The sequence below is a fragment of the Scyliorhinus torazame genome, chromosome 1, assembly GCF_047496885.1.
Source record: "Scyliorhinus torazame isolate Kashiwa2021f chromosome 1, sScyTor2.1, whole genome shotgun sequence".
NCBI lineage: Eukaryota > Metazoa > Chordata > Chondrichthyes > Carcharhiniformes > Scyliorhinidae > Scyliorhinus > Scyliorhinus torazame.
In genome coordinates this window covers 146,490,347-146,518,206 of record NC_092707.1, presented here as the reverse complement: position 1 = coordinate 146,518,206, position 27,860 = coordinate 146,490,347, and the positions used below count along the sequence as shown (strand labels likewise).

General features: G+C 50.0%; 1 protein-coding gene across 3 annotated transcripts in view; it reads right to left on the bottom strand.

Moving 5' to 3' along the window:
- The window catches only part of LOC140414227 (synaptotagmin-like protein 1), a 142,396-nt gene that overhangs the window by 26,431 nt on the left and 88,105 nt on the right, over window positions 1-27,860 (bottom strand). For all 3 annotated transcript variants that reach the window (XM_072500967.1, XM_072500966.1, XM_072500968.1), the window contains exons 9-12: window positions 23,760-23,926; window positions 23,377-23,479; window positions 8,850-9,011; window positions 1,706-1,784 (exon numbers count right to left, since the gene is read on the bottom strand). In XM_072500967.1, the coding sequence (XP_072357068.1) occupies window positions 1,706-1,784; window positions 8,850-9,011; window positions 23,377-23,479; window positions 23,760-23,926 (511 nt within the window). The remainder of the gene's footprint in view (window positions 1-1,705; window positions 1,785-8,849; window positions 9,012-23,376; window positions 23,480-23,759; window positions 23,927-27,860) is intronic.

Below are 27,860 nucleotides of genomic sequence, written 5' to 3'. Positions count from 1 at the left end.
CTAACCTGCACATCTTCGGACTGGGAGAGGAAACCGGAGCACCCGGAAGAAAATCATGCAGACACAGGGAGAACGTGCAGACTCCGCACAGACAGTGACCCAAGCCGGGAATCGTTAAAAATCAGGGATGCTCAAGGCAGATATCCCGAAGGATTTTAAGCCTGAAGCAGATTTCAGAGATAGGGAGGGGTGAGGCCATGAAGGGATTTGAAAATATGTATGTGTTTTAAAATCAAGACACTGCCTAAACAGGAGGCAATGTAGATCAGCAGTATTGGGTGAATGGAAGGAGGTGTGAATTGGGACACAGTTAATGTTTGGTGACCTCATGTTTATGGAGGATGAACATGGGAGACCAGTCAGTAGAGGATTGGGATAAGGGCAGCACGGTGGCGCAGTGGGTTAGCCCTGCTGCCTCATGGCGCCGAGGTCCCAGGTTCGATCCCGACTCTGGATCACTGTCCGTGTGGAGTTTGCACATTCTCCCCGTGTTTGCGTGGGTTTCGCCCCCACAACCCAAAGATATACAGGGTAGGTGGATTGGCCACACTAAATTGCCCCTTAATTGGAAAAAATTAATTGGGTATTCTAAATTTTAAAAAAAAGTAGAGGATTGGAATAGTCAAGTCTAGAGGTCACAAAGGCATGGATGAGGATTTCAGTAGCTGAAGGGCTGACGTAGGTGCAAAGTTAGTTACTGACGGAGTGCATTTATAGTCAGAAACTCATCTTGGGTTTAAGTATCACACCAAAGTTGCTGGTTAAGCCTCAGAGAGTTTCCAGGGAGAGTGATAGGTTTGGTCCCTTACCCTGCGCCCCTGGTGTTGTCATCACAATTGGTTTTCGTTTTTGAAAAGCAGTAATGATTTGCGCCGGCGTGATTCCACACCTGATGGGTGGGAGGGTAACGAGTGGGTGGATGTTATGGTATCAAGGCCACTAAGCATATGTTAATTCATTAAAATTTATGGAAATCAGGTTCACAGCCTTTCTGGTGGGGTGGCTGGGAAGATCTCAACCAGAGATCTCGCCAGTGCAATACCCATGCCAGGCTGCTCTCGAGATTTAGCGGCCATTGTGGGATTTGTGCCGTGATCAAAAGGGTTGCTAAATCGCGGCGCTGGACTCTAAAGACATTAAGGAGTATAGGAGGTCTTAGTGGTAGCATCCAACCACTGGGTTTGAGTCCAGAACTTGTTGGCTATGAAGGAGCATTCCTAACACAATTCAAAAGGCTGGGAACGAGCTCAAGAATCCTTCCACCACTTTCCCCACTATTCCTCAAAGGGAAAAATACAGCGTGGGTGTGAAGATGTGCAAAATAAAGGTTGTGGAGAGAGTGCGGGACTATGGCGTTGATAAAGAGGATCAGCCTAGGGCGGCACGGTGGCGCAGTGGTTAGCACTGTTGCCTACGGCGCTGAGGACCCGGGTTCGATCACGGCCCCAGGTCACGGTGTGGAGTTTGCACATTTTCCCCGTGTCTGCGTGGGTTTCACCCCCACAACCCAAAGATATACAGGGTAGGTGGATTGGCCACGCCAAATTGCCCCTTAATTGGAAAAAATTGATTGGGTAGTCTAAATTGGAAAAAGAAGAGATAGAGGATCAGCCATGATCATATTGAATGGTGGAACAGGCTCGAAGGACCGAATGACTTACTCCAGCTTCTATTTTCTTTGTTTCTATGATGTGACTGAATGTACCTTGTGTTCCCGCTGGGATGAATTTCACCGACAAGTACAGCTGACTGTTGCTTCGGATCATGTTAGATGGAGCAGCAATCTGCACAAGAGTAGATTCACATACTTTATTTCCACATGCATTATTATTTACATTTCACATACAGTTTGGGGAATGGCAATGTGGTTCAGCCTCATACAGTTACACAGATGAGGGGAACCCAACAATGGCAGATTTCAGCAAGTGTGTCGGTAGATAGATTTGAATCTTGAGAGAAGGTCAATGGTGGAGATGGTGATAGGAAGCAGGGGCCCAACACGCACACTCCATATCGGTGGCAATGAGCTAAGCTGAGCTGCATCATCTGTTCAATTACCTAGCAGGCTATTGTAGACTCGTACCCTGCAGAAGGGTAATGGGAAATTTGACAATTGACGGGTTTCCATCAAAATCTATGGAAAGGAAAATTCAGGACAATTCCTACCCTCAGGTTAGCATCAAGCAATATTCAGCCATGGGACTTCCAGTGCCGGCATGTGAGCAGAGGTCGCTCACTAGGCAGCCCCGCCAAAATCCTTGTTTTAAGAGTCCTTTTTGCCTGGGTTTTCAGGGAAGGTTTCGCAGAAAAACATACTTGTTTGATAATACAGGATACTATGCCAAACCAATGCTGGAAAAGGGAGGTAAGCAGCCTGCAGAAGGTACTTTGTTATCTGATTCGAAGGCATCACGTAGCTCCTCCGTGGAGAAAATGGCAGAGGCTGTAGTGGCGACAGCCGCGTCCCCGGTAACAGCAGATATGCTCTCCAGTTCACCTTGATAAACAGTGGAAACTGATGTCGGAGAACCCGTGAAAGTCGATTGAAGAGGCCCTGGGCCCCATCCAATTGACACTGGAAAAGACTGCCGAGACGGTGAAGAAGCATGGCGAGGTGCTAGAGGGTGTGGAGAAAGCACTGTCAAGGCACGGTGATGTTGCTCTTTTTAACCTTAGTCTATTGGCTCTGATTACGTCACCTTTGCTCATGAGTCGCCAGGTATCTTTATGATACCGCCACGTGGTTCAAGTTCAGGTTATGATTAATAATACAGCACACCGCTTAGTAAGGATTAAAACAACGGTCATTTATTATATACAACAAGAATATTAATACCCTAATACTACTTTCTATATAATAAACCTATCACTACTGGCCAATACTTAACTTAGGAAGAGCCCACCAGGTCAGGGAAACGAATGGCTTGTCCAATCCGATCTGGCCCGCGGGATTCAAAAAGGCTGCTACAGGTCGGTGGCTAGGTGTCTCTACCGGATAGCGATCGCTGGATTCAAACTTACTGTTGCCGGTTGCTGTTCTTGCGAAGGTCTCGAGCAGGCGAAGAGCAGAGAGAGAGAGATCTGAACTTGGACCCTCACTTTTATAGGGCCCAGGGGCTTCCCGCCTCCCGGGCGGCCCTTGACCCTGAGTCCCAAGTGATTGGATCTGTCCCCAATCTCTGGGGTCGATGTGTCCAATGGTGAGGCGATTCCTCGATCGGGGGGTGGTCGCTCACCTGTCTTTGTTTCGGCCACTGCAGGCGCCGACAGGTCTGGCCCGGTATTCAATTGCTAATATGTTGCAATTGTTCCCGGGAATAGCCGATTTAACTGCAGATGTCTGGATAGATGGGTTGCAAACAGTCCTGAATGCAACTGCAAATACCTGGGTTGATGGGCTGTTGATAGCCCTGAGTATCGATCTGGGCTAACTTCCCAGAGCTGAATATGCAATACTGTCTGCATCTGCCTGCTTGTGTCTTGTTAGCTGCTTTTCCCAGAAGTCTTTCGGGTTAGCCTTTTTAAACTGGGTTTTGGCCAGATTAATCGGAACGCAGCCATTTTACGTGGCTACAGTGAGCAGCTTGATTTGTTGGAAGAGCAGAGGTTGACGGCCAAAGTCAACGATCTCGAGATTCATTCGAGAAACCAGAACCTCAGAGTCGTGGGGTAGCTGGAGGGGTTGGAGGGCCAAATCCTACTGCGTATCCTTCGTAGATGTTTGGGAAAATGATGGGGGAGGGTGGTCTCATGTCCCCTCCATTGGACAGGGCCCATCAGACACTTCATCAGTAGCCTCGGCCGAATGACCCGCCAGGTGTAGTCATCATTCGCTTTCATAGTTTCCAGGTGAAGGAGTGAGTCCTGAAGTGGGCCAAGGAACATTGAGATTGGAAGTGGAAGGGCAATCTCGTTAGGATCTATCAGGACGTTGGAGCTGAACTGGCAAGGACGCGGGCAGCCTTTAACAAGGTTAAGGCCGTCTTGTACAAGAAGAGAGTTTGGTTTGGGGTGGTATATCTGGCAGGACTGTGTGCCACCTATGAATCAAAGGACTTTTACTTTGATGCCTTTGTTAAAAAGCATGGATTTGGTTCTAGTTAACTGTGCTATGCATGGTCTTTGACTGCTGTGTGTTGGAAAGAGTGTTGGGGTACCCTGAATATAGTTGTCCATATTTGAGGTAAATTTTTGTTTTTCGGTGTTTGGGGATGATGGGGAATTCTTGTTTCACATGTGGTATATTTATTGGTGAGGGGCTAACTGCTATGAGAAGTGCTGTCTCAAGTATTATAGTTGGAATGATATATCGGCCTAGTAGCTCAGTGGTTAGCACTGCTACCTCACAGCCTCAGGGTCCAAGGTTCGATTCAGACCTTGGGCAATTGTCTGTGTGGAGTTTGCATATTCTCCCTGTGTCTGCGTGGGTTTCCTCCGGGTGCTCCAGTTTCCTCCTTCAGTCCAAAATGTACAGGTTAGGTGGATTAGCTATGCTAAATTGTCCTGTATGTCCAAGGGTTATATGGGGTTACAGGGATAGGGCAGGAAGTGGGCCTAGATAGGGTGCTCTTTCCGAGGGTCTGTGCAGATTCGATGGGCCGTATGGCCTTCTTCTGCATTGTAGGGATTCTATGATCCCCTGTCGGGAATTCAGTTTTGTTGGCATACTATTTTATGAGGTATGTTTTATCCCTGGGGTGGGCGATAACGCCGTCCTTTTATCGATCCGGGGGGGGGATTAGGACTCCCATACTTCCATGGCATTTAGAGCAAAAGGTATAGAGTATAAAGGTAAGGAAGTGTTTTTGCAACTGTACAAGGCATGGGTGAGACCGCACCTGGAGTATTGGGCACAGTTCTGGTCCCCCTATTTGAGGAAAGAAATAGCGGCACTGGAGACAGTTCAGAGAAGGTTCACTAGGTTGATTCCAGAGATGAGGGGTTTGTCGTATGAGGAGAGATTGAACTGTTTAGGCCTATACTTTCTGGAGTTTAGATGAATGAGGGGAGATGAAATTGAGGTATACAAGATGATAAAAGATATGGATAAAGTAGATGAGAAGCGGATGCTTCCGCTTGTGGGGCATTCTAGAATGAGAGATCATAGTCTTAGGATAAGGGGTAGAAAATTGATAAAGGAGCTGAGGAGAAACTACTTCTTCCAAAGGGTTGTGAATCTGTGGAATTTGCTACCCCAGAGTGCAGTGGATGCTGGGACAGTGAGTAAATTTAAGGAGGAGTTAGACAGCTTTTAATTGTTAATGGATTAAAGGATTATGGAGAACAGGCAGGACTGAGGCGTTAAGGCCAGGCTGAGATGAGCCATGATTGAATGGTGGAGCAGACTTGATGGGCCAAATGGCCTAGTGCCATTATATCTTATGAACTTATGGATTGAGTGACCTGGTAAAAAGGTCAAGAGGTTTTGCTCAACTCAAGAATATAAGTGCAGATGTGGTGTTTTTGCCGGGGCCTCACTTACGGGTAAACAATCAGACCAGATTGTGGAAGGGGTGGGTGAGATAAGTGGTTAATTCGGGTTTTAATGGAAGGGCCCAAGATGTGGCAATATTAATTAACAAACAGATTCTTTCTTCAGCCACTAAGACCATGGCAGATCCTAAGGCAGATCCGTGATGGTCAATGGGTCTTTGGCGGGCACATCGGTGGTACTGGTAAATGTTTACATGCCAAATTGATATAATCAATATTTGTTTGGAGACTGTTGGCTTCCATTCCTGTTCTGGACATGTACCAATTGGTTTATGGACGTGATGGGTTTTCTTGGTCATCGACTTTGTCCTTCAACCCCTTCTGGGTCTTGACTAGCCTTGTCACCTTGGCCTCGAGTGCTGCGATCCGGACCCCGTGGCAGCATTTTCAGGGTCCCGTTTTCTCCTGGGCCTCTTTTCTCCATGTTGTCCATTGTCACCCTCACGGGGGCCGTTGTGGCCTCCACTGCCGCCTCGACGGTCACCAAGCTCTTATTTAATCTCCTCCCTATGTTTCTGGAACTCGGAGGTGATGAAGCACATCATTCTGTCCATCAGCACCTGGCCTGTGCTGGGAATTCTGCGGGGCCGATCCTTGCTGGTTCTGTGCCTCCACGAATGTTTCCTTGTTCTGAGGCTGAGGTTTCTCTCCCCTTGTCTCTACTGGCATTTTGGCTGGGCGGCTGAATCATTCCCATCTTGGTTGGCAGTGCGGTCGATGGGGGGTTAGTCTGGGTTTTATTCTGAACTTCTGGTGCCCGTTTTCTGGAGTTAAAGGGCCTTAGTCGATGTTCTTAGACGAGAGCCACTTTTCAGCTCATAACTGCCACCTTCTAGTCTTTGTGATGGGAGGGGTGGGGTCATGGTTGGGGTGTGGGGGTTCTGTTCTTCTCCCATGTGCACAAGGTTTATTCAAGGATTGACTCCTTCTTATTGGGTAGGTCCCTTCTACCTTGGGTGAGGAGGGTATAGTACTCGGCAATCGTAATCTCGGACCAGGCTCCACATTTTGTGGACTTGGTCTTGGAGCAGATCCCAGTGAGCGGAGAGGTTAGATTTAGCGCTGTTAGCAGATAAAATGTTTTGTGGGCTCATGTCCACATTCATAAAGGAATATATTTGGTTCAATAGGAACCACTCTGTCTCTTCCTCCACACTGTGGGAAGCCTTTAAGCCGTTTGTTAGAGGGGGGGGGGGGTAATCCTATAAGGCGCATTTGGATTGGACTGTGGGTGGAGTGGCAGCGACTGGTGGGTGCGATTCTTGAGATGGCTCGTCGATATTTGTGTGAAGCTACCCCAGAGTTGCTGGCGAACAGGAAGCAGCTGTAAACACAATTTGATCTGTTGTCCACAGGAAAGGCGGTTACCCAGCTGCGGCACTGGAGGGAAGTATTTTACGAGTACGGGGAGAAGGCCAGCCGTCTATTAGCCCAGCAGTTGAGGCGGCAGGTGGTTTCCCAGGAGATTATATGGATCAGGAACTTGTGCGGCAGCTTGGTTTCCACCCCCATTGAAGTCAATGTGGCTGTTGAGGCATTTTACAGGAATTTCTATGGGTCAGAGCCCCCGGGAGAGGGTCAGTCATGTTGGCAATCCCAGATGGATTGTCCTTTCGGCGGTGCAGAGAGAGAGACGGGAGGAGGTAGAGGCCCTGTTGAGGCCTGAGGGAGTAATGAGATATATTGGACAGATGCAAACATGTAAGCCCCCGGCCCTGATGCATTTCCCATTGAATTTTATAAGACGTTCGCGAGCCAGTTAATGTGATTAATAGTGGATGTTTTTAAAAAATAAATTTAGAGTACCCAATTATTTTTTCCAATTAAGAGGCAATTTAGTGAGGCCAATCCACCTATCCTGCACATCTTTGGGGATGTGGGGATGAAACCCATGCAGACACGGGGAGAATGTGCAAACTCCACACGACAGTGACCCAGGGCCGGGATTCGAACCCAAGTCCTCAGCGCCGTAGGCAGCAATGCTAACCACTGTGCCATCGTGCTGCCCCGTGGATATGTTTAATGATTTCTTGTCCTTACACTTACACAGGCCTCTATCTCTATCATTTTGAAGAAGGAAAAGTGCTCCATGGAATGTGGATCATATAGATGCATATCTCTTTTCAACGTTGACGTCAAACTATTAGCTAAGGTCGGTACTGTGAGTGGAGCCCTGTGTCCCGGGGGGGATAGTGGACGACCAGGCATTCTTTGTTAAGGGTCGGCAACTATCGGCTAATATACGGTGGCTATTAAATATTGTCCTTTCCCCCTCTCCAGTTTCCGAACCAGAAGTGATTGTGTCCATGGATGCTGAAAAGGCATTTGATAGGGTAGAGTAGGAACACCTTTCTCAGGTCCTTAGTAAATTTAGTCTTGGGCAGAAGTTCATTTTGTGGGTTTGGCTGTAGTATGGAGCCCCTACGGCCAGTGTATGCTCTAATGCTTCGAGCTAGCAGTATTTCTTATTGAAAAAGGGTACAAGGCAGGGGTGTCCTCTGTCTCTACTCCTCCTGTTCGCGTTAAGGTGGCAGATTAGGCTGACATGGTAGCAGAGTGGTTGTTTCACAACTCCAGATTCCCAGGTTCGATTCCCGGCTTGGGTCACTGTCTGTGCGGAGTCTGCACGTTCCCCCCGTGTCTGCATGGGTTTATTCCGGGTGCCCCGTTTTCTCCCACAGTCCAAAGATGTGCAGGTTAAGTGGATTGGCCATACTAAAATTGCCCTTAAGTGTCCAAAGAACAAGGTTGGGGTGCAGGTGTGGATTTAAGTGGGGTGCTCTTTCCAAGGGCTGGTGCAGAATCAACGGGCCTAATGGCCTCCTTCTGCACTGTAAATTCTATGATTGTATGATTCTAGGACTGCAGAAAATTGGGTGTGAGTGATCATCAAGATTTTCTGTTTGGATGGTGGAAGGTAGTTTCATCACCAATCTCACCGTTACAGGAAAATCTGGGCCATTCATATTTAACTGCTGCTCTACAAGCACAACTGATGAATGGGAAAGTCACTAAATGAACAAAAATCAAACATCATACTATTTTTCTGTTTCTAATTAATTACATTAACTTTATGTGTTTCAACCAATTGGCAAATTTTCTCTAACATGTTTAATATTCAGAGATCAAGAATATCACCTCGGAATACAAATATTAACTGCTGTACAAGGTGCAAGCTCAGCATTAGCATACCCCATGACAGTCAACATCATGTCTGCTCTGTTGGAAGGAGAAGCTTTTTTTTTTGCGATGAATGGCTGTTTCTTAGTTCTTATGTTGTAAATATAACTGTATACAGGGAATGGGACAATATTTTGTAAGTGAATGTGTGCAGGAGGACAGGCACAATATCTTACCCGTGGATGTAGGATGTAGGAAGTAGGTTTGATATTGCTCCAATCCCATGTTTCAAGTGGGATCTCCACCTCTCCCAGGAAGAGGTTGCGTCCAAAGTGATCACTGTGCCACACAGAGAGGTTCAGAGTCCGACTCTGCAGCTCATCTTTCTCCAGTTTGTACTTCAACAAAAAACAGAGGGTGAGTGAAGGCATTGTCCCAATAACAGGATCCTTGATTTACCTCCCAAACCCCACAATCACTATCACCTAAAAGGCAACAGATATCTGGGAACACTGGAAGTTCCCCTCCGAGTCACTAACAATCTGATTTGGAAATATATCATCGTTCCTTCATCGTTGCTGGGTCAAAATTCCAGAACTCCCTCCCAAACAGCAATGTAGGTGTACCTATACCTCAGGAATTGCAGAAGTTCAAGAAGGCAGCTCACCACCACCTTCTCACATTCTGGCCTAGCCAGCGACGCCCACATCCTGTAAACTAATTTTTTTTAAAGCACAGTGCAATGGCGAGCAAACAAATGCAACACCTTTAAAATGGATCGATGAACACCTCAGCTCGAGTTGTGGAGAGCTACATACTTCTGTGTATATGGTTACAGGAGTTTCTATTGTGTCCCTGAATTTGTCAGAATTCATGTTTATGCATTGGTGTCAACATATATATGGTGTGTATGTGTCATAGTGCAGAAGGTACATTGTTGTCATGGTACATATGGTGGATGTGTGTGTCAGGGTATTTTTAAAAATTCATTTACGGGATGTAGGCACCACTGGTTATACCAGCATTTATTGCCCATCCCTATACATGGCTTATGTAAATGTATGTGTCAGCATGTAGATGATATCCTGATGTCTCAGTATAAAAAACTATGTCAATGGAAGTATGTGTCAATATATATATATATATATATATATATATATATTTTCAATATAGAGTATCCAATTCTTTGTTTTCCAATTAAGGGGCAATTTAGCATGGCCAATCCACCTTCCCTGCACATCTTTGGGTTGTGGGGGTGAGACCCACGCAGTCACGGGCAGAATGTGCAAACTCCACACGGACAGTGACCCGGGGCCGTATCGATCCCGGGTCCTCGGCGCCGTGAGGCAACAGTGCTAACCACTGCGCCACTGTGCTGCACCTTGTGTCTATATATATATATATATATATATATATATATATATATAAAATAACTGTCAAGAGTGCATCAGTTTATATTCAGTGTTAATGCCAACAGCAACAACAACATGCATTTTTACAGTGCCCTTAACATGGAAAATAACACAGGGCATTTTGCAGGAGAATTATCAAACAGGAGAGCATTGGAATAGTCAAATCTAGAGGTCACAAAAGCAATGATGTTGGATTTTGTTGAAAAGAGAGACATGTTGCTGAAGCTTTTTGTCTTGCACTAATTAGTACAAACTCAAGAGTATCAAATTTCAAACGATCACCATTCCCGTAACAGCCTCCCCGAACAGGCGCCGGAATGTGGCGACTAGGGGCTTTTCACAGTAACTTCATTTGAAGCCTACTTGTGACAATAAGCGATTTTCATTTAATTTCATTTCATTTTCATTCATTTCATTTCATTCGATACCACCGGAGAAAGGGAGATTGGTTGGCAAGTCGATTCTGATCGGCTGAGGTGTTGCCATGGAGAAAACAATGTTCCTGAGTAATTCAAACCAGGCACAAGGCTTGAACATATTCCTTTTGTTTGCAAAGAATGGGTCACTGCATTTGAATGTATGTCCAGCAAGTATAAGTGAGCCACATTGGTGAGCTCGACTGATTATCTTAAAATGGTTGTTGGTGTCGTTATTAGTGCACTCATAATTGTTCAGCTGCCCATTAATGGAATCATATCTAACAGTAGACATTTTGTTTTGGATTTTGCAAGCACGGGCTAGTTGAGTACAGTTTATACTTTTATCTATTACAAACAGTGAAGGAACATGTTGCTTGATTCAATCTACCAATGATTCGGACACACAGGGTGAGATCTTTTGGCTTTGTTCCGCCTCGCTCAGGTGAAATGAGGCCAGTGAATAGTGGGAAAGGCCAAAAACGAGAAGCGCGCCATGCGCCACGCAGTTTGTGATGCAACGGCCCGCTCCCATAGGCGAATCGGGATCTCGCAGTAGCGAGGAGAGAAACCACTTAAGCCCAATTTCCACACAATTAATGGTAACCACCCCATATCCAATGGCCTCCTTCATTCAGCGGCCTCCTCAGCAAGTGGCCAAGCTGGCACCAATTAGTACTCCTTTTGAAAAACGTGAACCTGGCGGAAGGGCTTCTGTGGGGAGCTAAGGAGGTGAGTAGCCATCTTTGCTCACAGGTAAAGAGCCCTGTGGTGCTGGGCTTGCCATCCTAGTGCTCTGCGGGGGACTCTTGGCTAGGAGTGGGGGACCCTCCGCAGGTGTGGGCTACCACAGGAGGGTGCGGGAGGGGGGAGGTGCTGGGAGGCAACCGTGAGGGCAACTGCTCGCGGCACCATCATGCCAACCCCTGGATCACTTATCCGTTCCGGGGGCAACCCTTGTCCCTGCCCCTCTGCCCCACTGGCCACCCATAACCCCCACCGACTGCCGAGATTGAAGGCCATTGCTAATAGGGAATTGGCAATCGTGGTTAAGTGAGCACTTCACACAACGCAAGTGGATTCCTGTGGGTGTTGGAATCATTGCCTAGAATCCATATCACACCTTGATGCCTGGACACTGCGGGAGGCAACATCACACACACAGCAGCCAACATTCAAACACCCAGGGGATGGGACACAGCTCTGGGGATATGTCCATAGCTGGAGGGTGGGTGATTGCCATGGGGAGCGGGAGATGCCTCGAGAGATGGGCCAAGTGTTTGGAGGTAGGCACGCATTGCAGAAGAAAGTGACAGAGGCTCATAATGGTTGCACACAGAAGTGTTTTTTCTTTTTAATGAGTACCCAATTCATTTTTTCCAATTAAAGGGCAATTTAACATTGCCAATCCACCTACTCTGCACATCTTTGGATTGTGGGGGTGAAACTCACACAAACACAGGGAGAATGTGCAAACTCCACACGGACAATGACCCAGAGCTGGGATTGAACCTGGGACCTCAGAGCCGTGCGGCAGCACTGCTGACCACTGAGCCACCGTGCTGTCCTACACAAAAGTGTTTAATGTGTTTTACAATCCTCCACTCTCCCGATGGTGCTGCCCCCCCCCCCCCCCCCCCCCCAATCTCACTCTCCCTACCCCCCTCCCATATCCTCCCCCTTCCCCCGGTGCCCTCAGTGATCCTCAACGTGCTTGGCCCTCCTAGCTCTACTGCTATGTTTAGGTATCTCCCCAGGATGCACAACAGAAGTGGAGGCTGCCAGCTGCCTAACTTGTCCCGTAGCCTTCAATGCCGCTGGCAGGTGTCCCCTGGGGGCTCTGAGGCCGGAGGGCCCAGCCTTCACTTGTCGGCAGCACGTGCATATCTGTGCCGCCCTGTCCCCTGTACTGACTTCGAGAGGCGGCCTCAGCAGAGGGGTGGAAGTCAGGGGAGCAAGTAGCCACCATCGCCACTCCATGGAACAGGTCCAGGTTGGCACCCAGAGCCCTCTCCTCCCGGTCGGTGCCTATAGGGCCTGGGTTAACCTTAGGATGAAGGGGCATCTGGTTCAAGCCCCGGCTGCCCCAGCATCATCTGGTTCTGCCAACCCTAGCGGTTCCCCAATATCTGCACCATCATGTTGACGCCCTCAGTGATGCTCCTCAGTGACTGGGCCACGCTCTACAGTGCCTCGGCAATGCCCACCTGCGACTCGGACCATCTCTGCAGCGCCTCATCCAACTCGTGTGCGACCACCACCTGAAGATCATGCATGCGTGTACATGCTTCCCAGGGAGTATGAACGACAGCTACATCCTAGGGCAGTCGGACATCCCCGGCCTCTTCGAGTTCCACCCCAGGATGGCTGGTTGGCTCTTGGGGAATAAGGGGTACCCTTTAAAAACAATTTTTATTCATTTATGGGATGTGGGCGTCCCTGATTAAGCTATTTGTTGCCCATCCCTAGTTGCCCTACAGAAGGTGGTGGTGAGTTGCCTTCTTGAACCCGCTGAGAACCTGGCTAATGACACCAGTATGGAGACCTGTGGCCAATGCGAAGACAAGATACAACGAGACCCAGGCAGCCACCCGGGCTGTCATTAAGCGGACTCCTCAAAATGCAGTTCCAATGCCTCAACTACTTTGGTGGTGCCCTGCAGTACACCTCCCAGAGGGTCGCCTGCTTTGTGGTGGTCTGCTATGCCCTCCACAATCTGGCACAGCAGAAGGGCGACATGCTGGAGGTGGAAGGAAACATGTGGCCACACCTGAGGAGGGCAAGGAGGAGGCGCCGGACCGGGGGGGCTGGAGGACTTCCGGTGGTGGCCATGGTGTGAGTGGTCACACTCAGGGCAGCTCCCGCTCGAAGGCGTAGAACCAAGCTCTTTTTACCCCAAAGCAGGAGACATTTCGGCGGGAAAGTGCAGTTGAAGGTTGGAGAAGTTCCCCACTGGTGTGGCATGTCTGCTGGTTACAGGCCCGGCAGAAGAAGGTGAAAGACCTGGCCAAGGAGCTGGAAGAGTCCTGTGGCGCAGCAGTTATTGGAAAGATGGTGGAGGGGGAAGGGCAGGTGCAGGTCGGAAAGTCCAAGATGGAGCAGATGATAGCTTTCATCAGGGAAGAGTTCCGTTAACAAAGAAAAGAGATGCCGGAGGACCGATCGAAGGCCATTGAAAGGGCTGTTGCACTCCTGAAGGGCTCGATGGGAAGGGTCGAGAAGTGTTTGGAAGCACAACGGTCGCAGGTCCGACAGATTGAGTGGGTGATGTTGGACCACAGCGATCGGGTGATGGCATTGGAGGTGAAGGTGGGGCTCTTGGGAGACTTTTGCAAGATGTTAAGAGCAAAGGTGGAAGAGCAAGAGAACAGGTCGAGAAGGCAGAGCCTGCGCATCGTCGGCCTGCCTGAAGGAGTGGAAGGCATGAGGATGTTGGCAGGGTAAGGCTGGTGGCAGAGGGGTGTTGGACAAGACCCCAGAGGTGGATAGAGCACACAGGTCTCTGAGACAGAAGCCAAGAGTAGGGGAGCCACTGCGGATGGTGATCGTAAGACTCCACATGTTTGTGGAAAAGGAAAAGATCCTGCCATGGGCCAGGGAGAAACGGATCTGTGAATGGGGGGTGAACAAGGTCTGAATATACCAGGACATTGGAGCTGAACTGGTAAAATGGTGTGCCGGTTTTAGCAGGGCCATGGCGGTGCGTTATTGACGACAGATCAGGTTCAGGGTGCTCTACCCGGCAAAACTGAGGGTGACCTGAGTATTACTTTAAACCCCAGAGATGGCCATGTCTTCATTGAAGAGCACAAACTGGGGGAGAACTGAACTTTATTGGGATACTGGGGAGCCGGCACTATGGAGTTCAGAGGATACGGATAGAGTAGGGGATGGAGGGTGTTTTTTTTCATCTTCTTCCCAGGTAGAGGGTTCTTGCTGGGTGGGCTATTTGTTGCAGGGGTAATAGGTTTGTAAAGGGACTTCTGTCCCCCTCTCCTGATACGTGTGGCGGTGTTCCCCGCCCCCCCCCCCCCCCCCCCCCCCCCCCCCCCCCCCGGAAGAGGCGATCTGTGGTGTTGGATGTTTCTTTGTTTGGGTGGCGGAGGGGGAGGTCCGTGGGGACCCTCAAAGAGGAGAGGGTGGGGGGGTTAGTAGGAGGAGCCTTTGGTCAGGAGTTGCCATGCTGGCAGGTAATGCTGGTGAACGTAAGTGAGGTGGGGGAGATGGCCGTGAGGGATGGCCTAGGAGGGGAGTGGGAGTGGAAGGGGGGGAGGGAGATGTGATGCGTCAGGGTTGGAGAAGAAGCGTGGCCAGGGTCGGAGAAGGGGACCATCTTGGATGGGCCCGGAACAGGGCGAAATTAGAGGGCACAGAGCCGAAAGAGGAGGACGGCGGATGGTAGTCGGGAATGGAGGCGTAAGCCTCCAGTAAGGCTTATAACGTGGAATGTGCGAGGGCTCAATGTGCCGGTGAAGAGATCTTGGGTCTTTGTTCACCTTCGAAGTTTGAAGGTGGGAGTGGTCTTTTTGCAGGAGACGCACCTCCACATGAAAGACCAGCTCTGGTTGAGAAAGTGATGGGTGGGTCAGGTATTCCACTCGGGATTTGACTCAAAGTCGTGGGGTTTGTGAGTGCAAAGGAAGCGAGGGACCCAGGTGGGAGATACGTGATGGTGAGCGGGATGTTGGAAGGGATAGCGTTGGTGTTGGTGAATGTAAATGCACTGAATTGGGATGATGTGGGGTTTGTGAGGGGGTTGTTGGGAACGATTCCAGACTTGGCCACGCATCAGTTGATTATGGGAGGAGACTTTAAGGAACCTCGGCAGAATGTCCATCTTCACCACTTGGACACTCCCTGCCAAAGTCAAGTGCAGTGTGTCCCACCTCATGAGATCTTCCCTAGCCTCCTCCACCAGCTTTGTTCAATTCCATTTGTGAAGCATCACCCATTTCCTCGTTACCCGAGTCCCCAGGTATCTAAACCAGTCTCTTGCCACCTTAAATGGTACCCAACCTAAATTGGCTCGCCGACCCAACTCGTTCACCGGGAACACTGCTTTTCCCTTCATTTAGCGGGGGGGGGGGGGGGCATGAGGGGGGTGGGGTGCACTACCATTTAAGGTAACCAAGGATAGGTTCAGGATTTGAGGATCCAGGTTACGGGAGAGTGGGCGACGCTGCATAAGTGGAACCTAACAAAGCTGGTGGAGGAGATCAGGGAGGATTTTAAGAGGTGGGATACGTTGCATCTGACTCTGGCAGGGAAGGTCCAAGTGGTGAAAATGGATGTCCTGCCAAGATTCTTATTCATATTTCAAACGCTTCTGATTTTTGTTTCAAAGGCCTTTTTTCAGAAGTTAGATACAGTTATTTCAGGGTTCGTAAGGGCGGGGAAGGTGCCAAGGATAAAGAGGACCCTGTTGCAGAGGCAGAGGTAGAAGGGGGCTTGGCGTTACTGAACTTGCTGCGTTATTATTGGGCAGCAACATGGAGAAGGTGAGGCGGTTGTGAGGGGGAGAGGGGGCAGAATGGTTTGGGATGGAGGGGGATTCCTGTAGGGGATCCAGCCAGTATTTGGAAGCATAGAGGTTGCTGAGGGAGAGGGTAGAGCTTCCGAGAGGAAGTGAATTTAGGTATTTACAAGTAAGGGTCTTTGCACGGAAGGTATGGAAAGGGTTCCCCAAGCTGCCAAAGTATGCCCTGGTGGAACGGTTGCTGCTTCCGGACGTGGTAGGGGAGGGTAGATTGGGGACATGTATTGGCCGTTGAGAGATGTGCAGGTACTGAGGATCAAGGAGAAGTGGGAGGAAAAGTTGGGAGGGGAGATAAATTGGGGGTGTGGAGTGAGGCATTACACAGGGTGAACTTTAAAAAAAAATAATTGTGAGAAGCTGGAGAGATACTGGATGGAGTGTTTGGGTTGCTAACAAAGATTGTGGGGGAGGAGGTCAGGCTGGACCCTATGGTGGCGATCTTCGGGATATCGGAAAAGCAGGAGCTGATGGAAGGGAGGAAGGTCGATGTGCTTTCGCCTTACTGATTGCCCGGCGGACAATTGTATTGGGATGGCGGCCTGGCTAGGGGACCTGTATGACTTCCTCTAGTTGGAGAAAATCAAGTATGAACTGAGAAGCTCAGTGGAGGGCTGTTCGTGGTTGATGGGACTGAGACTGTGTGGGCACTGTCAGCAGGTCACTGTTTTTTTTAGAAATACTTTTATTCAAATTTTTACATATTTTCAACAAACCCCCCCCCTTACAAAAAAAAGAAAAACAAAGAACACATAAATAAACATCTTACAACTACATCACGAATTCCCCCAATATACAAACCCCCCATTAAGCAATAATAAACACAGTAGAAAACACAAAGTACCCCGCCCTCTGGGTTGCTGCTGCTGCTGACCACCTCCTAACGCTCCACTAGAAAGTCAAGGAACGGTTGCCACCGCCTGAAGAATCCTTGCACAGACCCTCTCAAGGCAAATTTTACCCTCTCCAATTTAATGAACCCTGCCATGTCGCTGATCCAGGCTTCCACGCTCGGGGGCCTCGCATCTTTCCACTGTAGCAGAATCCTCCACCGGGCTACCAGGGACGCAAAGGCCAGAATACCGGCCTCTTTCGCCTCCTGCACTCCCGGCTCGTCCGATACGCCAAATAGTGCTAACCCCCAGCTCGGCTTAACCCGGGTGTTCACCACCTTAGACACCGTCCTCGCAATAACCCTCCAGAACCCATCCAGCATCGGGCACGCCCAGAACATATGGGTATGATTTGCTGGGCTCCCCGAGCACCTCCCACACCTGTCTTCCACCCCAAAGAACCTGCTCAGCCTCGCCCCTGTCATATGCACTCTGTGAAGAACCTTAAATTGTATCAGGCCAAGCCTGGCGCAAGAGGAGGAAGAATTAACACTACCCAGGGCGTCCGCCCATGTACCCTCGTCTATCTCCTCTCCAAGCTCCTCCTCCCATTTACCCTTTAGCTCCTCCACCGAGGTCTCCTCCTCCTCCTGCATCTCCTGGTAGATCGCCGAGACCCTGCCCTCTCCAACCCACACCCCCGAGAGCACCCCATCCTGGATCCTGAGTGCTGGAAGCAGCGGGAACTCCCTCACCTGCTGTCTTACAAACGCCCTTACCTGCATGTACCTGAAGGCATTTCCGGGGGAAACCCCAAATTTTTCCTCCAGCGCCCCAATGCTCGCAAACGTCCCATTTATAAACAGGTCCCCCATCCTTCTAATTCCTGCCCTGTGCCAGCTCAGGAACCCTCCATCCATTCTCCCCGGGACGAACCGATGGTTCTCCCGGATCGGGGACCAAACCGAAGTCTCTACCTCACCCATGTGGCGCCTCCACTGCCCCCAAATTTTCAAAGTCGCCGCCACCGGACTCGTGGTGTACCTAGTCGGCGGGAGCGGCAGCGGTGCTGTCACCAGCGCTCCCAGACTCGTGCCCACACAGGACGCCATCTCCATCCTCTTCCATGCCACCCCCTCCCCCCCCCCCCCGCATTACCCACTTGCATATCATCGCCACATTGGCAGCCCAGTAATACCCACACAGATTAGGTAACGCTAACCCTCCTCTGTCCCTACTCCACTCCAGAAACACCCTTCTCACCCTCGGGGTCTTTTTCGCCCACACAAATCCCATGGTGCTCCTACTGACCCACTTAAATAAGGCCTTAGGGATCAGGATAGGAGGCACTGGAATATAAAAAGGAACCTCGGGAGCACCGTCATCTTCACCGACTGTACCCCACCCACCAGGGAGAGTGGCAGCATATCCCACCTTTTAAGCTCCTCCTTCATCTGCTCCACCAACCTCGTCAAGTTGAGCTTGTGTAGGGCCCCCAGCTCCTGGCCACCTGGATCCCCAGGTACCGAAAACTCCTTTCCGCCTCTTCAGTGGAAGCTCGTCTATCCCCCTTCCCTGGTCCCCTGGGTGTACCACGAAGAGCTTACTCTTCCCCACGTTGAGCTTATACCCGGAAAAGTCCACAAACTCCCTGAGGATCCGCATCACCTCCGTCATCCTCACCACTGGGTCCGCCACATACAGTAACAGGTCATCGGCAAACAACGAAACCCGGTGTTCCTCCCCCCCCCCCCCCCCCCCCCCCCCCCTCGGACCAGCCCCCTACAGTTCCTGGACTCCCTTAGAGCCATAGCCAAAGGCTCAATTGCCAATGCAAATAGCAAGGGGGATGGGGGCACCCCTGCCTCGTCCCTCGGTACAGCCGAAAGTATTCCGACCTCCTCCGATTCGTGGCCACACTCGCCACCGGGGCTTCATAAAGTAGCCTAACCCAACTAATGAACCCCTCCACGAACCCAAACCTCCTCAACACTTCCCAGAGGTACCCCCACTCCACCCTATCGAAGGCCTTCTCCGCGTCCATCGCCGCCACTATCCCCGCCTCCCCCGCCACTGTAGGCATCATGATTACGTTAAGGAGCCTCAGTACATTGGTATTCAGCTGCCTTCCCTTAACAAAACCCGTCTGGTCCTCGTGAATCACCCCTGGGACACAGTCCTCAATTCTGGTAGCCAACACCTTCGCTAACAGCTTCGCGTCCACGTTGAGGAGAGATATTGGCCCATACGACCCACACTGTAATGGGTCCCTGTCCCGCTTCAAGATCAGCGCCCTGGACATAATTGGGAGTAGGCCCCCCCCCTCTCCCTCGCCTCATTGAAAGTCCTCACTAATAGAGGACCCAGCAGGTCCATGTACTTTCGGTAAAATTCCACCGGGAACCCATCTGGCCCCGGTGCCTTCCCCGCCTGCATACTCCCCAGCCCCGGAGCCCCAAGCCCAGCCACCTGCTCCTCCTCCACCCTCGGGAACCTCAGTCGATCCAAAAATCGACACATCCCCCCTCCTCCATCGGGGGCTCAGACCTATACAGCCCCTCATAAAAGTCTCTAAATACCCCATTTATTCCCACCGCACCGTGTTCCCCCCTTTATCCCTAACTCCCCCAATCTCCCTCGCTGCCTCCCGCTTCCGAAGCTGGTGTGCCAACATCCGGCTAGCCTTCTCCCCGTACTCATACACCGCCCCTTGTGCTTTCCTCCACTGCACCTCTGCCTTCTTGGTGGTCAACAGGTCGAAGGCTTTGTCGCTCCTTGAGTAGTCCCTCCTCGGGGACCTCTGCATGCCTTCTATCCACTCTTAAAATCTCCCCCACCAATCTCTCCCTCTCTCTCCTCTCCTTCTTCTCCTTGTGGGCCCTAGTGGAGATTAAGTCTCCCCTAATCACGGCCTTCAGCGCCTCCCAGATCACCCCCACCTGCACCTCCCCATTATCGTTAGCCTCTAGATAGCTTTCAATGCACCCCCGGATCCGGCCGCTCACCTCCTCATATGCCAGCAAGCCCACATCCAGGCGACACAGTGGGCGCTGGTCCCTCTCCTCCCCTAGCTCCAGCTCCACCCAATGCAGGGCATGGTCTGAGATGGCTATGGTCGAATATTCCTCGGAATTAGTGCCCTGCTCATAACGAAGAAGTCTATACGGGAGTAGGCTTTATGGACGTGGGGAAAAAAAGAAAATTCCCTGGCCCCCGGCCTGACAAACCTTCATGGGTCCACTCCTCCCATCTGGTCCATAAACCACCTCAGCACCTTGGCCGCCTCCGGCCTCTTACCCGTCCTGGACCTGGAGCGGTCCAATGCTGGATCCAGTACCGTGTTGAAGTCCCCCCCCCATTATCAAGCTCCCTGCCTCCTGGTCCGGAATCCGGCCCAACATGCGCCGCAGAAATCCGGCATCATCCCAATTCCGGTCACTTACATTCACTAATACCACCCGCACCCCCTGCAGCTTACCACTCACCATCACATACCTCCCTCCATTGTCTGCCACGATGTTCAGCACCTCAAACGACACCCGCTTCCCCACCAAGGTCGCCACCCCTCGATTCTTTGCGTCCAACCCCGAGTGGAAAACCTGCCCTACCCACCCCTTTCTCAGCCTAACCTGATCTGCCACCCTCAAATGCGAGTCCTGGAGCATAACCACATCTGCCTTCAGTCCCTTCAGGTGCACGAACACATGGGACCTCTAGACCGGCCCGTTCAGGCCCCTCACATTCCAAGTTATCAGCCGGATCAGGTGCCCCCCCCCCCACCCCCCCCCCCCCCCACACCCCCACCCCCCCCACACCCCCCCCCCCCCCCCCACAACCCCCGCGTCGATTAGCCATCCCCTTTTTTAGGCCAGCCACGTGCCTGCGCCTCCCGCACTCTTCATTCCCCCCAGCGGCAGACCCCTGCCCCGACTCTCTCTCCGAGCTCCTGCTCACCTTTGGCCAATGCAGCAGCAACCCATCCCCCCCCCCCCCCCCCGGCCCCCCAGCTAGGGCCCCCCCTAGCTGCGTTGCTCCCCCCATAGCACTCCCGTACGTCAGCTGACTCCTGCTGACCCCGGCCACTCCCGCCACTCCATCGACCCCCCAGTGTGGTAGTCTCCTCCCCCTCCTCCTGTCCATCAGCGGGCGCTCCTCTCCAACACCGCCCTTCCCCCCCCCCCGACCCTCCCCCTTCCTTCCCTAGCGCGGGAAAAAGCCCGCGCTTTCCATCAGACCGGCCCCGCCCTCTCTGACGCAGCTCCCTTTTGCGGCGCAATCCCACCTCCCCAACCTCGGGCCTCCCATCTCCCCTCCCCCTAACGGGGCCCCGTCCTTTCAACCACCAACGCCCACACTCTCACAAAACCCCCACTTCGAACCATTTCACCCTACCCCACCAAGCACCCAAGGAAACAATACAGAACAGAATAGAACATCCCCCAAAGCACAGTAACCACAGTAGCCCCCCGCGACCTCCCCTCACAACCGACCCTCAGTCCGTGTCCAACTTTTCGGCCTGAATAAAGGTCCACGCCTCCCCCGGCGTCTCAAAGTAAAGGTACCGGTCCATAAACGTGTTCAGCATCATGACCACATATGCTCCAGCATCCGACCCCTCCACTCCCTCCGGAAGACCCAAAATCCGCAGATTCTTCCTCCTCGACCGATTCTCCATGTCCTCGAACTTCTCCTGCCATTTCTTATGCAGCGCCTCGTGCGCCTCCACCTTCACCGCCAGGCCCAATATCTCGTCCTCATTCTCCAAGGCCTTCTGCCGCACCTCCCGGATCGCCGACCCTTGGGCCTTCTGGGTCTCGGCCAGCTTGTCGATCGAAGCCTTCATCGGCTCCAGCAACTCTGCTTTCAATTCCGTGAAGCAGCGCTTGAGAAACTCCTGCTGCTCTTGCACCCACTGCACCCACGTTGCCTGGTCTCCACCCGCCGCCATCTTGGCTTTCCTCCCTCGCACTTTTCGCTGCACCAGAATTACTTTTTTCACCGCTCCACTCCTGGTCCAATCCATACAGTGCCGGGGAAATCGTATTGCCACATTCCCAGACTGGGAACCGTCGAACAAATGCCGCTGGGGCCCCTCAAAACAGCCCAAAAGTCAGTTTCTGGCAGGAGCTGCCGAACGTGCGACTTAGCTCAGCATAGCCGCAACCGGATGTCAGCGGGTCACCGTTGAAGGCAGAGGGCTGGTGATAACCCACTGAGAGCTGAGCGATGGTGTTCCTCAATCTATGCCTGTTTGAATCCTGCCTGTCTGCTGATGCTCACTCAGACCCATGAACTGCATGTGGTGTGCCTGGACACCAGGGGAGGGGGGAGTGGGGGCGGGATTAGGACCCCCATACTTCCATGCTCAGGGGTGGGGCAGAAGATTGGTGGTTGGGGATTGGAACCAGAGGCGTCATATTTCTTGGGTGCAATTTTTTAAAATGCTGCACATACGTGTTCCAATCTGCCCCAAGCCCCCGATGGTGCCGCCGCACCTTCCCCCCCCCCTCCCAACCGCTCTCCCACCCGTTCCCCCCTCACCCCCTCCCCCCCCCCCCCCCCCAGTGTCATCTCAGTGGTCCTCGACTTGCCTAGCCTTCTGCGACCTCCCGCCGCATCTATGTGTGTCTCTAGGATTAAACTCACACTTCCATCTTATCTCCATAATCCAGTTACCCCATCAAACCATTTTTGGACACCAAGGGCAATGGCCAATCAACCTAACCTGCACATCTTTGGACTGTGGGAGGAAACCGGAGCACCCGGAGGAAACCCACGCACACACGGGGAGAACGTGCAAACTCCACCCAGACAGTGCCCAGCCAGGAATCGCACCTGGGACCCTGGAGCTGTGAAGCAACTGTGCTAACCACTGTGCTACCGTGCCGCCCGTACTGGAACACTTCCCCCTGTGCCTCGGCAATGCCCACCTGAGACTGGGACATGCTCCTCAGCGCCTCATTAAATTCCACCTGGGACTCGGACACGTCCCCCAGTGACTGGGACTTGCTGTCGAGGCGCTCAGCCATGGCCGTCACTGACTGAGCCATGCCTTGGACACTTCCACTCATGCTGCCAACGTTGTGCACCAGGCTCTCCACTACAGTCACCACCCGAGCAGTGTTGATCTTGGTGCCACGCATTGCTGGTGTTATCTCCTGTCTTGGCCTATTGGAGTTGACTTGTCAATCGATTAGCACTCTTTTCGTTATGTGGTATAAATTGTTGCAATCGTTTGAAATTTGGCATCCTTGTGTTTGTTCTGATGAGCATGATGAAAAGCTTTGGCAACACGTCTCTCTTTTCAGCAATATTCAAGTTCTGATATATCAAGGGCAAGGATAAGGGTTTCAGCAATAGCTGAGCTAAGGCAAAGGTGGAGTCAGATGATATTATGGAGGTGGAAACAGACAGTCTTAGTGATGTAGTAAATATATGTCAGAATGTGTCTGTGTATGTATGATATATATGCTGAGGGGTGTGTCAGTTAATAAGACGCAAATGCCAGACACATATGTACGTATTTACTGACAGGTAGTTGAAGGTAAATGTCCAATAACCGATCTTACCTTTAACCACTCATTAAAAGTAGGATTCAGGGTTTTCTTTTTCACTGAGGTTTTACGTTTGCTTCGAGATGATTTGTCTGGGAGAAGATAACTTTTCACATAACTGAAAAAGGGTTAAATTAGTAAAATCACCAAGTACCTCATCAGGAAACAAATAAAGCACTATGCCTGACAACATTTGACATGCAAACTCAGGGGCACCGAGATACATCCACATAGACACAATCATCTACATGTTAATCTCTGACCTGATTCACAATTGCATGTGTCTGCTCTTGTGCTGATGTAGATGTCACCATCTTATCACTAACATCTGGCTGTTAACTGTTGCAAGTCAGTAAATTTGTGTCAAAAATCACATTTTACAAAGACTTTGTACTTACGGGTCAGAACGATTTTTCTTGGCTTCTGCTAGATCGTCACATTGTACCACATTAATGTTGAACTCAAGACTATTCTCATCATAATAGAGTGAGAAAGTGATGCTGCCACTCACATCGATACAACCAAAATCAGCATTGCTGTACAAGCTCATCATGCTGCCACTGAACTACAGGACAGAACACAAGAGTATCAGTTAGTGATGTTTCTGATGCATTACTTGCCAAGACTCCAGAGTCGGAGAGATTAGCAGTCTAATGGACCCCATGAGCCCCACTTTGTGAATAGAATCATAGAAATTTTACACCAGACAAGAGGCCATTTGGCCATCATACCTGTGCTGGCCAATAAAGAACTATCCAACCTAAACACACTTTCCTGCTCTTGGTCCTTAGCCTTGTTCGTTAATGGCACTTCAAGTGAAGACTCATCTTTACTGCAGACCAAGCAGTTACAAGTTTCGTACTGATTTGATATAGTTACTATATTCCACCTCACACAAGATCAGATTCAAGCACCAGCAAAGTGTAAACCTGATGTCACAGAGTCAATGCGAAGGATAACATTGCACTTCCCCACTCCCCGCCCCTAAATAGGATGCTTGACAAGGTGATCTTAAGTGGCGTGGCGAACTCTTCCTTATCTGAAATGCGACATTGAGATTGACATAAAGTCTTCTTTGAATCTGAAGGTGCTGTTGGAATGGCAAATCACATATGTACACGACAATAAAAAGAGTGACGGCCTAATTAACTTGGATCAGAAATGTTTTTTGACAGAATATTGTATACATACATGAAGGATGTGCTTTCCTAACTGGTGTTTGTGGAGGGAAACTGCAATTGGATCCATCTACTCCACGCAAACATCTGCAGCACGGTTTTAGTTACAAAGTGGAAGACATGGCTATCATCTATCTTCCACCTTGTTTGTGTGATATATCAAACCTTTTGTCGAGTTCATCAGGCAAGATGCAGACATAAAAGAAGCAATGGTTCTAGGCAGTACAGGCATTAAATTGAAGGCGTTCTTGTACATGGAAGTCGTCACTGTCTCCTGCTTGGATCCACTTTCTGTCCCTATATCAAGGAGCATCTCTGACCAGGCAAATTGGCCGAGGGCGCTTGAGTAAATCGCAAGAAAAGGCCACTTCCTTGGGAACTGGGCCTACTGATCCTTTGCTCTTTCACCCATTGCCTGAAGGCGTTCGGAATATGGTTCGGAGTGGGTCGGACATGCACCAAAAATGAGGGGTGTATACAGCTAAAGTCAAGCAGAATCTGGGAATGTGAGAGAGATTTTCTCTTTGGATTGCGGGTTAGAACCCGGTCATCAGGTGTAAGTGCTCCCAGTGTCGTTGTTGAAGTCGCAGTACTGTCTCATGATCCGACTGCGAGATTGACAGCTAAGCCATCTTCTACTTTGGCAATCAAAAATAGGCCTTTGTCTCAGTGTAGTGATGTCAAAAATCTTCAGATCAAGGGGAAAGAAACATAGCCAATGTCACCCTCATGGGCAGCACGGTAGCATAGTGGTTAGCACAGGTGCTTCACAGCTCCAGGGTCCCAGGTTCAATTCCCGGGTTGGTCGCTGTCTGTGTGGAGTTTGCACTTTCTCCCCGTATCTCCGTTTCCTCCGGGTGCTCCGGTTTCCTCCCACAGTCCAAAGATGTGCAGGTCAGGTGGATTGGCCATGCTAAATTGCCCTTAGTGTCCAAAAAAAGGTTGGGTGGGGTTACTGGGTTACAGGGATAGGGTGGAGGCATGGGCTTAAGTGGGATGCTCTTTCCAAGGGCTGGTGCAGACTCAATGGGCTGAATGGCCTCCTTCTGCACTGTAAATTCTATGATTCTGATGGCTACCTTTAAGTCTGGGCACAGACACTCAGAATGAAACCACCAAATGTCACTGTGTGCTGAAATTCTATCTGTTCCCAATATTGCGAAGGATGCGTCTACCATGTTGCCATGGAATACTCCATTGAATCATATTATACCATACCACCTGTTCCTCTGAGAAAAGCTTGTGCAAAAAACCATCTTTGATCATAAGTCAATCAGGCAGTTGTCTGCATGCAGTATCCCTGATGGACCTGTCACATGGCTCCCAGAGCAGACTGCCAACACCAGATGTAGCTAGATTGGGGAAGACTGTCAGGTTTCCTTTTGAAATGTGTGGTTGCAAACAAGTCTGGAAAGTGCTGCAGTTGTTTTAGTTGAGATTTGTCCTGAGTATCGCCATAACACCAGGCCTCTGTGCTCTATGAACTGCTCCAAGAGATGCACAGAGAAACAAACAACTATTATCTGCTGCTGGGAGGCCATCAAATTGGTCTACCCAAAACCTGCTAATCTTCCAGAGCAAAGAGCTACCCATGACCAAGTGTTGCAGTCTGGCACATTCCAAAGTTCAGGACAATGTGCTGAGGGACACACTGAAGCTTGCTGCAGCTTAAAGTTTAATGGGGAAAGGCTCCAGTTTAAGTCTACCCCATCATCGTACACCCTTGAAACCAGTGTAAGATCCCTCAGGCTGTATGTGTTAGAAAATTTTACATGCAATGTAAATGTAGATGTAATCTGCACTGTAAGAGGAATGAGACAATCCATGAACTATATTTAAACAAATTGATCTGTATTGCAGGATGTGAACTGCCATATTTGAATTGTACTGTGATGTACCTTTAAACATTATTTAAATAAGATACACTTTTGGAAAATAAAGTGTCAGTCTGGCTCAGTTATTTTTATTTATACCTTGGAGTCAGAGAAATGTGGGTTCAAACCCCAGTCCAGGACTTGTTGTAATTTGGTCTCAAAGCTGTATTGTCAGGGGTGTTAGATGAGAAGTTAAACCAATGTGTCAGCCACATGTTCAGGTGAATGTAATTATTCCAAAAAAGAACAGGGGGTTCTCTTGGTGTCCTTGTCAATATTCAGCCCTCATAGATGCCAGTAAAACAGATGATCTGATTATTCATTTAATTTGCTGTTGTGCAATCTTGCTCTGCATACATTAGTTGCCGCAATTGCCCATGTAACAAGCAGCAAAGCTTTAAAAGTAATTGGTTAGCTGCTAAGTCTTTTGGGCGATCCTAAGGATGTCAAAAACCCTTTGCAAATGCAAGTTCTTTCTTCTTGGGTTTTGGAAATATTATCTCAAGAACAGTGACAGACCTAGAATGCTGACAACATTGGTACGAAATGGTAATTGCCGACGTGGTAAAGGAACTAATAAAACAGATTAGTCTTCTAGATACATGACAACACCAACAGGCCATGTGAATACTGCTCATTCACACTGCACCTTGAAGAATATCAATATCAGACAAGACAAGCATTGAGGATTTTACAAAAGAGTTAGGAAGAGAGGAGAGTCCATGATTAAGATTGGCAAAGGTTCCATCTTTGGCCCCACCAGGCACATAAGCAAAATAGACACCTCACTTTTTCATGCTGTCTTTGAATGTGTGGTGATATGCATCACTGTAAATACACAAGGGGTTAATGTAAATACACTACGACTAAGTAAACACTAGAGGAAGCACCAGAGACGTCATGACATGCAGACATACAGCTAATGGACACATAGAATAGGACACGACCAATGGGCAGTCAAGACACCCAGAGGTGACACTACCACAAGGGGGCATTACACAACCCATATATAAGGACAGGGCACACATGCTCTGTCTCTTTCCACAGGCGACACTTAGAGAGTAGGACGGGGCAGATCAGAAGCATCACACCCACCACGTGGCTTAGAGCAGACTGGTTAGTTAGACTGAGTTACTGTAGTAAGATTATCAGGAGAGTCGAACTCATAGAGAACTGAGCTAATGGTTCAATAAATCACATTGAACTTACTTCAAAGTTTGGTCAAAGCTGCATTGAGTTGCAGCCTGTGTTATCCCAGAGTACATAACACAACAGAGTGTATAAAGCAACATGATCCTCATAAAAATGTGTCCTGCACACAAACTGCAACTGTTTGTGAACTTGAGACAAGAACTGTTAGGATAGTCAGCTCTTCTCTGTTAACAGAAATCAGGATGTGGGCAGGATAACTTCAGTTCAATATGAGTGACTGATTGTAGTGCCAGCC